The 14708-nt window shown below is 40.8% G+C and overlaps 1 protein-coding gene across 1 annotated transcript; it reads left to right on the forward strand.

Annotated features, from left to right (window-relative positions):
* Window positions 1-263: 263 nt before the first annotated feature.
* LOC117830358 (choline O-acetyltransferase-like) lies at window positions 264-13982 on the forward strand. The gene is made up of 14 exons (XM_034708456.1): window positions 264-358; window positions 1057-1248; window positions 1910-2028; window positions 4291-4344; window positions 4436-4616; window positions 7657-7834; window positions 7926-8095; window positions 8172-8272; window positions 9009-9137; window positions 9226-9348; window positions 9442-9583; window positions 9834-9896; window positions 11240-11377; window positions 13716-13982. Exons 1-14 carry the CDS (start codon window positions 314-316, stop codon window positions 13980-13982), a joined length of 1902 nt encoding a protein of 633 aa, XP_034564347.1. The 5' UTR covers window positions 264-313.
* The last annotated feature ends 726 nt before the right edge of the window (window positions 13983-14708 follow it).

Raw genomic sequence — 14708 nt, forward strand, 5'->3', positions numbered from 1 at the left:
TTATGGAGACATTCAGGCTGAAATAGAGATGGAGTGAGTTTTTGTGGATGCACATTTCTGCAGTGGTGAGCGAAGAGGCGCAGCTGGAATTCAAGGACATGCGGCAAATTGCATCAGGCTGCAAAATGATGAAGAATGAAAGCGTGTTGGCTCACTATCAAACTAAGCTATGTGTTTTCATTCCCAACCAGGCCTATTTTTGATTTACTCTTTTCCCTGAACTGTCTCAATTGTTGCGCTCAGGAAGGCTGAACTCACACAGTCACCTGAAGGTTTCCACATTATTTCCCTCTGACTGGACTGGAGAGCAAAGATGCCAATCATGGAGAAAGAATCGTGCAGAGACCGAGACAGCCAAGTAAGAGAACAAATATTTTCTACCGCGAAATGTTTTATATTACATACTCTCTTTTTTAACTGAGCGCGGTCGCTGTCCATGGTGCTGAAGTTGGCATAGTAATGACTGTGGGTTTCAGCACCACGGGCAGCGGCAGCTTCACTTACATTTACTGGCCGCTAGGGGGGAAAGTGAAAGCAGGCCTTTCATTTAGAAAAATCAATCGAAATTTTAACAAATTAGAGGTTAAATGTTTGTGCATGGATTTATTTAGATTGAAGTAGTGTTAGACTTTATTATAATAGACTTTGAATTCGTTGTTTTTTAATTTGTTGGCTGTTTATTAAAGGAAAAAGACAAAAAATCTACCCTGTTTCCAGGAATCCACAACCAGAAGACTTATTCTACAATTCTAATATCCTAATCAGAAGTCTTGGGTTACATAGTTTTATGCAAATGATCACACATCAGACAGAAAAGATAATCAATATGCATTTTTCATCCTAAAAAACAAGAGTGATTTCAAATCCCATAAGGCAGCAGGACTTGGAATCACTCGAAGCATTTAAGATGAATTATTAACACAGGTTCTAATAATAAAATCGTAAAGAAAAGATGTGAGGGAATTAATCCTTTAGCTAATGAACCCTTTGTGAATTATGGGAAAGACATCATTCCTTCTGAGTGCTTAGATACACGTGTTGTTTGTACGACATCAGGTGCTGCCGAAAGTCCCTGTGCCCCCGCTGAAACAAACCCTCGACACGTACCTGAAGTGTGTCCAGCCCCTGGTGAAAGAGGAGCAGTTTAAGAAGACGAAGGCCATCGTGGAGAAGTTTGGGGCTACAGGAGGGATCGGAGAGATGCTGCAAAAGAAGCTTCTAGAAAGGAGGGAGAAGACAAACAACTGGGTAAGAAATCATCTCTAAAGGGATCACAGTACTGCCACACTTTCAGCAGGTCAAATACAAAAAATCCCTCCACTTTTTCCCCTGTTATTGTTCTATAAGCTCTTTTTAGATGTGTTTCTAAATTGGAAAATTCAATAAAGTGATTGAAACTGAATTAATCATCATGATAGTATACTTTTCTTATCAGTCCTCCAAGGGAATCCAGTTTATTAATCACAACTTTCAGTTTTTGTGCCCATTATTGGTTATGATAAGATACCGAGCTCTGCATCTGCTCTATTCCGTTAAAAATGAGAAGAAAATTGCCTCAGAATTGGTCCCTAACATGACACAAACTCTAAAGATAATCTAAACCTATTGATGACAGAGTTTAAAGAGGTAAACACCTGGCGATGAGGATTTATGAGTCTCCTGCTCGTGCTTTTTCGACTCAATCTCTCCTCCTCCTCCTGTGTCTGGCCGATCGCTCAGTCCACAACTCATCCAGCGCAGAGAAATCTATCACGCTCCCACTCTCCCTGACTCTCTGCTTTCATGTGGCAGTGATACACTGTAATGGTTTTTTACTCCATTGCACACAGGTCCCCACTCTGAAAGTAATAGCTCTGAGTCCAAAGAGCTGAATGAAGCAACATTTCTCAAAGAGTGTCTCTTTGTTTAGGTGTATGAGTACTGGCTGGAGGACATGTACCTGAACAACAGGTTGGCTCTGCCCGTTAACTCCAGTCCGGTCATGGTGTTTCCTAAGCAGACGTTCAGGGATCAGAAAGATGCTCTCAGGTATGTGCTGGACTTTTGGTTCCTCTGTTCAGGCTGAAAGTAAACGTTTGCAAATTAGTCTTTAACTGAGAGAAACTTACAGTGCAGTTCAACAAGACAAAAAAGATCTCCTATAGCACTGTCTGCTGAAGAAAGAGAAATAAAATAAGGAGAAAAATGTGACAAACAGTATGCAATCAAGCTCAAGAGCAGAAAGTATAATTAGTAGTGCAATGACTGCACTTCAATAAAGTCAAAGTGCAATGTAGCAAAAGGAGTTATCTTACATGGATTGGAAAATATTTCCCCCTTGACAGCAATAAAAGAGATACAAATCAACACATGCAAGAATAATTTCCTGTTAGACTCAACTTCTGGCTTGTAGTCAATTATTTTGTCTCACAGACAGACCACCTACCACTCCCCCAAAAAAGTTTGAAATTACATGAAACATAAAATGTAAAACTTTACGGTATTTCCCCCATAACTGCTTTCTATCAATTAACTCATTCTCTCTGGCCTGTTTTTTTCCACATCATTGCTGTTACTCTGGATTTGAAATCAACAATTGGAAGGAGAAATGAAGGAAATCTCAAACTTTAAATCAAATAAATTCATACACTAAGTTACCTGAAAAGCAAGTACCCACATACAGAGGCTGCCATCCTCGTCATAGGTTGGACTCCTGGCCCCGATCCTTAGCTACATGTCATCCCCTGTCCTCTACTCCTTTCACATTTCACATCTCTCTTCAGCTGTCCTTCTCTTATCAATATGGAAAATCTGCAGAAATCTCTGTAAAAAAAAGGGACAAGGACAAAAACCAATACTGGATGGCTGTGATCAGGTGGCACTGCATTAAAAACAGACATGACTCTGTAGTGGAGGTCACCGCATGTGCCGAAATCACTTTCATAAAATATGTACTGTGAATGCAGTTTGTTTTAAAAATGCAGGTTAAATTGTACCATGAAAAGAGGAAACTATATATATACATGGTCCAGAGAGACTGAGGGGATGTGGAAAACTGTCTAGCAGTCGGTTGAATCTAAATTTGACATTTGTTTTGAAAATCATGGACTCATTTGTGTCCTTTGCTCTAATGAGAAAGGGACCATGACTTAAAACATTTGGCACATCATACACTGTAAAATACAACAATGGAGACCCCAAACTGTTGAGCAGCTGAAATCTGAAATCTGAAATCAGGCAAGAATGGGACAACACTTCACTTTCAGAACTCCAGAAACTGGTTCTCCTTGGTTCCCAAATGGATGTTATTAAAAGAAGAGGTGATACAACCCGATGGTGAAAATGCTCCTGTTCCAATTATATTTGAAACACAGTGCTGGCATATACTTCAAGAATTATTATTATTTTTAGAAAATCAATTTGATTTGATGTGTTGTCTTTGTACTATTTTTAATTAAATGTAGGATTTAGATGATTTGCAAACCATCAGAAATTGGGGTTGTACTTCATACGACACAATAACTCTCAGAACAGGTTGAAACCAGAGATTAATGTTTGCAGATGTCATTAAAGTATCTGAGGGTCGAGTTTTCAAAGTACTGTGAGCAATTGATGGGCAATGGTTTAGTTTTCCTCCTCAACGACATCAACGACAGTATATTACTCACTTAAAGTCACTGACAGGCTTTATGTTCTTCTTTGATAAAGATCAGACAAACAGACATGCAGAAAATCACTGACATCATCCCTTGGTCAAATCTCTGTCTGTTATTAAATGAGCTGTGCTCCACCAGACATTACACTGCTCCCTCCAAGCTCTGCGACTCACATTAGCTTTTGTCAGCTCGTGCCGCACTAACTGAATATTTCCAGAGCACCTCGAGCGAGCTGGTAATCTACTGACACAGACACTTATTAGATTGGGAGTGACAGGACCAAGCACTCTGCAGAGACTGCTAGTCAGGCCTCATTTAGGGGTGTGGTGCTCCACGGGCCGCCTCCTTTGTATCGATCTGGCTTGGAACGTAATAACACTGAGACAAATGACACACAACACAAGAGCTGACAGGGCTCTGTGTTTTCCCTGTTTGCCCTCACCGCCCACTCAGACTGACTCTCTCTGTCTCTCACTAACACTGATAAACACACAGCTCGCCCACTGTATCCCAGTAATTAGCCATGATGTGATTACTGTTAGAGAGATGAGAGTACATCTAATCATAATTACCAGCCTTTTTTTCAGAGTACCTTGTTCTTTACGGTGAATTTAGTGCCCTGTGTTTCTAATTTCAAACTTGTCACTCTTTGAAGATTTTCTGCTCGCCTCATCAGAGGAGTTCTGGCCTACAAGGCTCTCATTGATGTGTAAGTTTAACCTGTAATGGATCATAAATAAGTTAAATAAAAAGTGATAATTCCTTAAAGCTAGTTTGATGTGTGTAATAATGTCTCTCAGGCAAGCTCTGCCGGTGGATTTTGCTCGAGGCCAGCTAGCCGGGACTCCTCTGTGCATGGAGCAATACTACCGCCTCTTCACCTCCTACCGACACCCGGGGCTGAAGACAGACACACTGAAGGTCCAGATGAACGCGGCCTCCTCAGTGCCAGAGCACATCATTGTGGCATGCAAGAACCAGGTCAGGATGCAGGGCTCCCTCTGAGGACACTTTGCACATCATGATCATGATCGTTTGAGAAAAGCATATATGTAAGATGAGGATCCAGAAAACCTTATATGCTGAAAGGTCAAAGGTGAACAGGGCTTTTCTCAGCATCTAACTGGCTACAATAGGCACATTATATAACCATCAAGGTGTCATCTTAGATACCATTTGACTGAAAATAATTAAAATCTTCCTCACCATTTAACATCGGTAGCTCTCTGAACAAAGCTTGTTTTCCAGTAACAGCCAGGAGGAAAACTTGAGCATTTAACTCTCAAAAGTATGTTTAATCAAAAACTTGCCTCAAAGGAATTTAAAGAAGACAAGCTTGTATACACCAAATAAATAAGCAGTTACTCAAAAACAAATTAGTTTAATACAGTTTGCAGAAAGAGGGAGAAAACATTGAAAATACTGAATGTTCCTCACTGGAGAAGCAGGGGCGTGTACAGCAGTGGTGGTTCTAGACCAATTTTACTGGGGGGGCCAGGCTGGGGCCAAGGTGTTGTCAGAGGGACACATTCAACCCTGACAAAAGAGACTGATAAGGGCGAGGACCAGCTGAGAACAAACTGGCAAAGCATCAGTGCATCCCTATATACTAGACATACAGTATATACTACTGTGTACTATATCAAATACAGCAGCTGTTTGGCTGTTTACACTCAACATGAGTCCCTTAGCGCTCTAAGGGACTGGAACCAAGTGCCACACGCATGTGTTCCGCCTGTAACATCGGCACGATACCAAAGGTTTTTTTACTGTTTAATATTTGTTTGGTGTGGAGGGGGGCCACAGGGGGGTCCGGGTTCAGTTTTACAGGGGCACTGGCCCCTGTTGGCCCCTCCCCAGAACCGCCACTGGTGTAAAGACATTTTGGAAGGGGTGGCCCAACTCATACAGGGTGACCAACCTGAGTCTCAGTTTTTTCTCATGATGTTTATGAAAATTGCAGGCAAACTCCAACACACGGTCAAGAATATATTTTTTGGCAACGTTTCTGTTTCATAAATTTGACAGTATATTTTGACTATGTACACATTTTCAAAAATGTATGTAAAGTTAAGCAGTGTACAGGAATTTGCATGCAATTTTTAATGGACGGGTATTTCTCTTACTCGCCTTTCTTGTAGAATAGGTGGGGAGTATGGATGTATTTTTTCTACAATTTTAAGTACTGACACAAGAAACTGTGCTACACTGAATTGATTATGATGCAAGACTCACCTCTGACAAGATAAATAGCCAATTATACTTTAGGGTTTTGGGTCATTTCTTTCAAAACAAGAATTTTAACATAATATTTTAATTAAATCTTTCTTCCTTAATCGTATCATTTAAAATATTTTATGTTTCAATTCTTATGTTTCTTTAATGTCATATTTTAAGATTGGATATTTTACAATTGAATGTCATATTTTACAATTAGATGTTGTTGGGCAGCCTGCGGGGGTGTCAAGAGGTCTGAGCAAGCTTTGTGCTGCGACACAGAAAAGATTCAGTGTGTGAGTCTTAACCCATGGGAAGATGTTCTGAGATTAATTGATTAATTCAAGGGTTCATTTCGGATAAGACAAGATCAGTTGTGATTCTGTGTCCGGCGGGTAAAGCACTTTGAATTGCTCTTTGTATGAAGGCAAAGTAAGGCAACATTATTTGTATAGCGCATTTCATACACGAGGGCAACTCAATGTGCTTTACATTAAAACATTAAAAGCATTGGTAACATTCAGACAAGCATAAAAGTCCACAATTAAAATGACAAATATAATAAAACAGAAAAGAAAAATAAATTCGAAATATATTAAAAATAAAATTAGGTTAAAGTGAGTTAAAATAAGCTGAGATAGGAAGGCAGAGGCAAATAAAAAGGTCTTAGTCTTTGATTTAAAAGAGGTGAGAGTTGGAGCAGACCTGCAGCTTTCAGGAAGTGTGTTCCAGATATGTGGTGCATAATGACTAAACGCTAAATGGTGCTTTATAAATAAAATTGCCTTGCATTGCGTTGCCTTGCCTTGCCTTGGCACCAGGGGTGGCCAATCAGATTTCAAGGGGGGCCTGAACCACTTCTTTCCTCCCCTCAAGACACGCCTCTGTGGAGAAGTACAGGAGAAAAAGGCTTACAAAAGCAATTAACTGCAATGGTGCATGGCCGTCTTACACACCCTTTGTGTATATGACAAGCCAAACGATGTCACGCCTATGAGTGGATTATCATTTAACTTTATCAGTTAATTAGATATCGTCTGTATTGTACAATGTCAGTTTTAAAATACTGTGCCTTAATGATATCAGATGTCATTGTACAACCTAAATGTAATCCCTACTTCTAAGAAATGTCAGATTACATTAAGGAATTAAGGTGAATAAGGATGTGCAAGAAATTTTTACTTTTTAAGCAAAGGGGAACCATATTAACCAATTTAGTGAAAGTCAAGTTCAATTTTGTGAGATAACACCCCTGCAGCAAGCCATCCTGTCTACAATAACCTCTTGCAGGTGCAATTTCTCCATCAAGTATTATTTGAGTCCTGGCAGATAACTCCCTAAAGTGATCCCTGTGAATGCATAAAACCCCATGCCAACATCATCTGCAGGTCTTACATCTTTTTGGCTAGCATTGAGTTCACATATTAGGCTTTTGAATTGGCACAGAAAAAGGAAGAGTTGGAGCTCTCACCTGCAAATGGTTCTGGGAACTATCAATCTTTGGCTCATGAGGGCCCGTCCCTGCGGAGATACAGGCTCTTAACTTAATTACTGCTGATTAAATCTGCCTCTTGTGCTTCCATGTTTAACTGATTGAAGAGGACGGGACATATTATCAATGAGAATTGGCTTTATTTAGTTCCGTCTTATGTATTGCTGTATTGCTTTTTCATTACGCTGTTTAATTTTGTACCACAGTAACAATAAGCACAGACAATAAGGAGGCAAGGACGCATGAGTATTCAACATTGAAGATGGGATAGTACTGATTTGTACGATCATTGTGATCTCTTTTCTTCTGTAGTTTTTCATGTTGGATGTAACCCCAAGTGGCAAGCAGCTCAATGAGACAGAGATCTTTTCTCAACTTGAGAAAATCCTGAAAACAGCAAACAGCGCTGAAGAGAAACTCCCTCCTTTTGGCCTCCTGACATCTGACGGGAGAACAGAGTGGGCTCAAGCCAGAGATGTCCTAACAAAAGGTCTCAGTTCTAGCAATTACCTGTCTTAATTTACTGAAACTGTAGACACGTTTCAGGCAAACAAACTGAGACTTATCACATCTCTGTCCAGATCAGATCAACAAAGACTCACTGGCCCTGATTGAGAGCTGCATTTGTGTGGTGTGTCTGGACGAACCTAGTGGTCTGGAGCCCAGAGATACGACCAGGGCTCTGCTGATGCTGCATGGCGGAGGCAGGGAGAAGAATGGGGCAAACCGCTGGTATGATAAGTCAATGCAGGTAGGAAAACACTTAGAGCTCTTCAATCCTCCATGAATTTAGAGTGTGGTCTGTTGGGTAATCCACCTTTTCTCAGTTTGTTGTAGGAATGGACGGAGTATGTGGAGTCGTGTGCGAGCATTCAGCGTTTGAGGGAATAGTCCTGGTGCAGTGCTCGGAATATGTCATGAGATACATGTAAGTAATCCTGTTCAGATTCAAGCATACAGTCATAGATTGGGGTTTCACAAGTCCAGATTGACTTTAGTCTTACAACAGGAGAAAAAGCGAGGCCAATCAAACAAAGTTTTCATGTCACTTTGTCTGGACCACAGGTAAATCTGACTTGGGATTTTAATCCAGGACCACAATTTTAGGAATAGTACTGCATTGCATGGTCATTGAATAAATTCATTACTGTGTCACTAGTTCCTCCATAAACCAAGTCTGTTCCAATTGCGTGTTTGAAAATGTACAAGAAGTAATCACACATCTACCCACGCTGTCAAAGGTTAAATCACCCAAAAGATTTTTGTTATATTAGTGTTATAGTAAGAAAATTGAAGAGATTAAACTGGCCAAAAAAGGAATGAAAAAGGAGATAAGCTGCAGTTTTTTTTTGTTTATCAAAGAATAACTAAGGATAAATCCCCGCAAATAAAATTAGATCTTTTTTCTAGGTGTATTGTGGAAACCTAAGTCTTTTGGATCAACTTGAGGATCACCTATAGCCCGAGCTTCTCCATTGTACTATAAATATTGAACCCTGCAACGTTGTACCTTGGTTTTGTCTTGGCCTCAGTCCCAGACTTGCTCTTCTCTCAGTCATGACACAACCTGGTCTTTGTTTAGGTGCTCTTGACCACAACACTTCTGGCTACAGTCGTCTTAATGATTGATGTTGACGCCAACATGATGTTGTTGTCCTCAACAGAACAGGTACTCCATCCAAGATGGCGAGTGCAGCCAGTGTCAGAGAACTTCCCCCTCCAAGACGGCTGCTCTGGAAATGTAACGCACATATCCAGGGACTCCTAACAGAAGCTGGAGACAGACTCCAAAGGCAAGACCAACACAAACTTTATCAATCAAGAAATAATACCAAGTTCTTCTTCAGAGGTCAGGTCTGATATCTTCTGTTTCTTCTTCAGGCTGGTGAATAATCTCGACATGGATGTTTTCAAGTTCGATGCATATGGGAAAGATTTGATCAAAAAACAGAAGATGAGTCCGGATGCATTCATACAAGTTGCCTTACAACTTGCATTTTTCAAGTATGTTTAACAACTCATTATCTTTGACGTCAAACTTTTCTATCTTGTGCTCTTTCAAATATTCTGATATTGCTGCGATCGTGTCTCTCACAGATGCAGAGGAAGGCTCGTGTCCACCTATGAGAGCGCGTCCATTCGACGTTTCCAAGATGGTCGAGTGGATAACATTCGCTCTGCCACCCCTGAGGCCCTGGCTTTTGTTAAGTCCATGACAGATGAGAGGGTCACTTACACCGTGAGTCATTATTCTCACTTTGACCACAATTACTGGGCAACTCCCAGATCGGCCAGCTCAAATGAAACAGGTGTGAGGAGCCTGAGTGAACTGCCCAACCTAATGCCCCCATACAAGCAGATGATCTCCATGTGGATTCAACCAGTTTAGGGAAAAAGGATATATTGGCTGTTTTGCACTGTTTTAATACAAGTGAACGATGTCAACAGTTAAAACTATACTTCAGTCTTTTTTTCTACTCTTCCAACAGGATTCGGAAAAAATGAAGCGACTGAGGGATGCAATTAGTTCCCAGACAAACTATACAATTGCAGTAAGTACTTGAATGCATACACTTGGCAGCTGACCATGGTGCTGAAACGTTGTTTATCCAAAAACTTGCTCTATGAGACTTAAATGTCTGGTGAAGCTCCATGTACAGTCAGTATAAGGCTCCAACCAGCATACAGTTTGTTTGGCTTATCAAAGACTGAGCAGAAGAAAGCAGCCAGTCAACCTCCACCCAAGCATGTAAAACATCCACCCACCAGCACCTCTCAAGCTTACCAATTAACATCAGTTTGGGGCTACTTCTTGGCCAGGGCGATTTTGTGGAAATTTGCCCAGAAGTCACTGCACCTGGCCAAGAAATAGTCCAGCAAAGACCACCCCCCGCCCCACCCCCCACCCCTGCAATATTAAAACCACGTGTTTTTGTAGTAGCACATGTTACTATTATACAGATTAATCAAACAGGACACAAACGGCTAATACCTTAGGTTCAGAGCAAACGGTTTTTACCTTTGAATAAAGCCAAGCTGGCTGTTTCCCCATATACAGGTCTTTGCTATCCTAAGCTAACTTTCCCCTGTAGCTTTGCAGCAAAATGAAGAATGTGCAGGGTGTATTGGTTGCAGTTTGTAAGATTTAAAGTTAATCTTAAAAAAAAACGATCATTGGATTTGTTCGTTTCACTCTGACTCCTGCTCATTGTGTTTTTCTAGAGCCCGTCCTCACTCCATGTTATTTGATGATAATACAGAAACCATCACACAGGGGTGCCAGTTTGGCCTTAAGTGGTTAAGTTGCGCCCCATGGGCAGAAGCTATATCCCTCAAGTGGGCGGCCTGGATTTAAGCCCAACCTGGGGGCCCTTTCCTGCATGTCACTCCCTTCACTTTTTTCCTGTTTCCTGCAGTATCCACTGTCCTGTCCTCTCTAAATAAAGGCATGAAAGCCCAAAAATATAACTTGAAAAAAAGACAGCATCATATAATGCATAAATGATCATAGTGATTGTATGGCCTAAATTTTCAGAATCAGGATAACTGCTCCTTACTCTGCCTTACAAATTTGGTAAGGGTATTAAGTTTCTAATATGAAAAATAGTGACATCTTCCAAGTTTTGGCACCCTCACAAAACGTGGCAGCTGCAGCCATTTTTTAAATATTTGCGGCAATGATTCCAAATGTGAACACGTTCACTAGCACAAAGGAATCCTCAAAAGACACGAGCCCAGAGAGGTGTGGTATATCTTCAATCTTGTAAATCTTTAATTTCCATGTACCATTTTTAAAAACACTCTACACGAAAGGCCTGAGTATGTATTCATGGCTTATGCTGAGGCTTTAAATGAAGATGATTTATGACCACTTACCAAAAACTACATTTTTCAGGCTATTACAGGAATGGCGATAGACAATCATCTCCTCGGGCTCCTAAGGATCTCAAAGGAGCTCAACATGGAGAAACCGGACATCTTCTGTGATGAGACATTTGTGGCCAGTAATCAGTTCATCCTCTCTACCAGTCAGGTAACATTTGACCTCTATCTATTCTAAAATATTCTTCTTTTGTTTTAAAGTTCATGACTGACAATGGACAAGAAGTTTAGGACACGTACATAAAGATTTATATTTTCCATAACCCCCTGACTCATCCATTTCTGTGTTTGAACTGGCTCAGCGTGGAGAATACATAGGAGAGACTGCTGAATCTGATTATATATTGCTGCTTTTATACAAAACACTTCAATGCAACAGAAAGAGATGCATACCGCAAAAACATGAATGAAGATGCAAGAGATGGTATAGTTCTTAAAGCTATCCTGCATCTGCTGAACCCGAACACAGATTAAAAGACGGCTAAGATAAAACATGTTCGCCTGAGAGTCCAGATATTTAAATCAATTCTTCTAACTTTAAACTTCTAATTATTGAGTTCTCCACAAATTCATCACAGTAGTTTGTGTTTGTTTTCTTTTGTATATTTGGAGCAACTTTGAAGGCATGACAATAATAAGCACAACTGTGCAGTCACAGGAGAACTAAGAACAAATTGCAGAGGGAGAGGTCCCTCTGAAAGTGTCACTGAACTCCGCAGTGGTCTTTAAAACGTGGGGTGAAACAGCAAAAACGCAACACAACAAAACTTTTCAAAAGCACCAGGCTAATTAAGATTTTTTGTTTATGCTGGTTTTGGGGATCCTTACTGAGGGCTGTGTACTTCCTGTCTTTTATTTTTAATTAGAAACCCTGCCTGACTCAACTTCTGCACTCAGCTTTGATCTACTTAGATCATCATTTTGTTTTGCCAGAACTCTCCTGAAAGCTAAAGCGTACTCGAGCACGAGTTAATAGTTCTCATTAAGTGAATCCATAGACATAAAGTTCAAGGTGAATGACCATCAGTGCAATTTAAAGTGAGAGTTTTCTAACTGCTGGATTATATTCAACTTACTGTGAGGTGGTGCTACTAGCTTACCAAAAGCTTAACCCTTACGCTTTGGCTTACCCCTTCTAGCTGCAAACTAAAAAGCATCCTCTGGTAAACCTCATGAAGAAAGACAATGCATATTTACCAAGTGCTGCACTCTACATCAAAGATGTCAGTAGTGACAGAGCCAGGGGTGGCCAGGGGCTGCCATGTCCACTCCTTTAATCTGATTGGCCACCCTACAATCCTATATCATGATTGGGTATTTGCCCTCAGAGGCAGCATTTATATTGAAATCAACTAGTTGGGTTGTTTTTCCCCTGGCTGTATGCTGCTTCTATTCATTTCGACCCAGAACATTTTTTGCGTTGTTACTTAAAATGGTAAATTCAAACCAATACCTAATTTTTGGGTCCTTGATGAATGAAGTTTAACAGGTTCAAATGTTGCTACTCTGTTGAGCTACCCTTTGAAGTAAGACTATATATACAAGAATATAGCATGTTTTTGATTATTTTATTTCAGAAATTAAAGTAGATGTGATTAGTGGGGATAACCCTCATAGGTTTGGGACAAGCGGCAACCTCCGGTCTCAAACTATGAAGCCCATGCTGAAGTGTTATAAACTGCAGTTCATCGAGAATCCATTTGAGGCTGGCTGCAGAAACACCGGAAACCACATAGACACCATTTCAAAAAAGACGATCTTTGCAGCATTAATAAATATGTTTACAGCCTGGTTCAAAAAACGGCTTGGCCCTACGTAGCTAATTTCTCTATCGGCACACACTGTACGGGGGATGAATTTTTTTCTAACACAACGGTTCAGAAGATATTAAGATTACAAGTTTTTGCCCAAATAAGGACATGACTGACTTGACTCCCGGACAGGAACACTTGGCTGTTGGCTAGGAGGCTCAAACTCCGCCTCTTTACGTCACACTTTGCCTGGTTGAGTTCTGCATTTCCAATATGGCTGCTGCCGCCGTTTGGCTTCAAAACAGCGCTCAGGAACAGATGGGTGACATCACGGAGACTACGTCCATCATTTATACAGTCTATGGTTTGGGATAAGCCCCTAATGATTACCACGCCTGGACACTCCTACAAAAGTCTGCTCCCCAGTTTGGCCACCCTCGTCACAAAACCTTTGCGGTGAACAATACTTAAATAAATATTCAAACACCTGCAGGGTAAAAGCAAAGTTGCTGCAGGTTGTGGGAGTGAAAATTATATTTGTCAAATAATAAAAGTCAATATAGTCGAAATTTAAAATTTTATCTTATGTGTTCGATGCATGAACAAATTTGGACTTTTGGTTGGACAAAATATGCTAACAGAAGAATAGATTTGAACTCTAGGATTATTTTCTCACTTTTTTCTCACCTGCTTTACTAGCTAAACTGATCTGACCCTTATGTGTCCTCTTGTCTTTAGGTCCCCACCAACGTAGAAATGTTCTGCTGCTACGGCCCGGTGGTTCCCAACGGCTACGGGGCCTGTTACAACCCACAGTCAGACCACATCCTCTTCTGCGTGTCCAGCTTCTGGGAGAACACAGAGACGAGCTCGGCTGTTTTCGTCAAAGCCCTGAACGAGGGCCTGCTGGAAATCAGGGACTTGTGCAATAGAAGCAGTGCTGCAGCAAGCAAACCGGCTGATACAGGCCAGGGAGCGGGCCAGCCTCAAAAATCAGGGAAGTAAGCCATACTGAGAGAGCAAGCGCACTCAGCTGCTCCACTCAGCACTCGTAGACTTAGACTTTAGCTTTAGACTTGGTAGTCGAGATGCCTTCGTGTGTCTTTGTTGTCTGTGCAATAGTGTTAATGTATGAACACGTGTAAAGCCTTAAATACTCATATGTAAATTTAAAAATGTGATTGAAAGTAGAAAAGCATTCCTATTTTTGGATGTGTGCAGACATCGGAATGATTTGGGGCTCGACAGTGACCCCGCTTGACTCGACAGACTTAGATTAACTGGTCTGACACCTTTAGGAAACAGAAGCCATGCCTGCTTTGTAGCACTGATGTGAGGAGTAACTCCACTATCAGAGTGTGAATCAACTGAGTGAACTCATGTAGAGTAGTAATAGGATTCAATACAAATTACCTGTTGTACTGTATTTAAGTGGCTTAAAACAATCCTGACTTCTTGTAAATGTGATCCTGCCGACCTGTTCACTTTGTGTGCCATAATGCTAACAAACAAACTGGATCACTTATATCCCAGATCTATTTTAATGTCCATAAGTCATTTTTACTTACATTTAGCTGACATTGTGAGGTTGCCAAAGAAGTGGTCTACATGTGAAATTACTGTGAAGGCACTTTAAGATATTCATGTAAAGAAGAGGGTGGATAAATGTTTGTGTAGAAGGAAAACATACTGTATGTTGTATGGTTTCAGTGGCACATTACATGTGTGTGT

Source organism: Notolabrus celidotus, chromosome 18 (genome assembly GCF_009762535.1).
Source record: "Notolabrus celidotus isolate fNotCel1 chromosome 18, fNotCel1.pri, whole genome shotgun sequence".
NCBI classification, from domain to species: domain Eukaryota; kingdom Metazoa; phylum Chordata; class Actinopteri; order Labriformes; family Labridae; genus Notolabrus; species Notolabrus celidotus.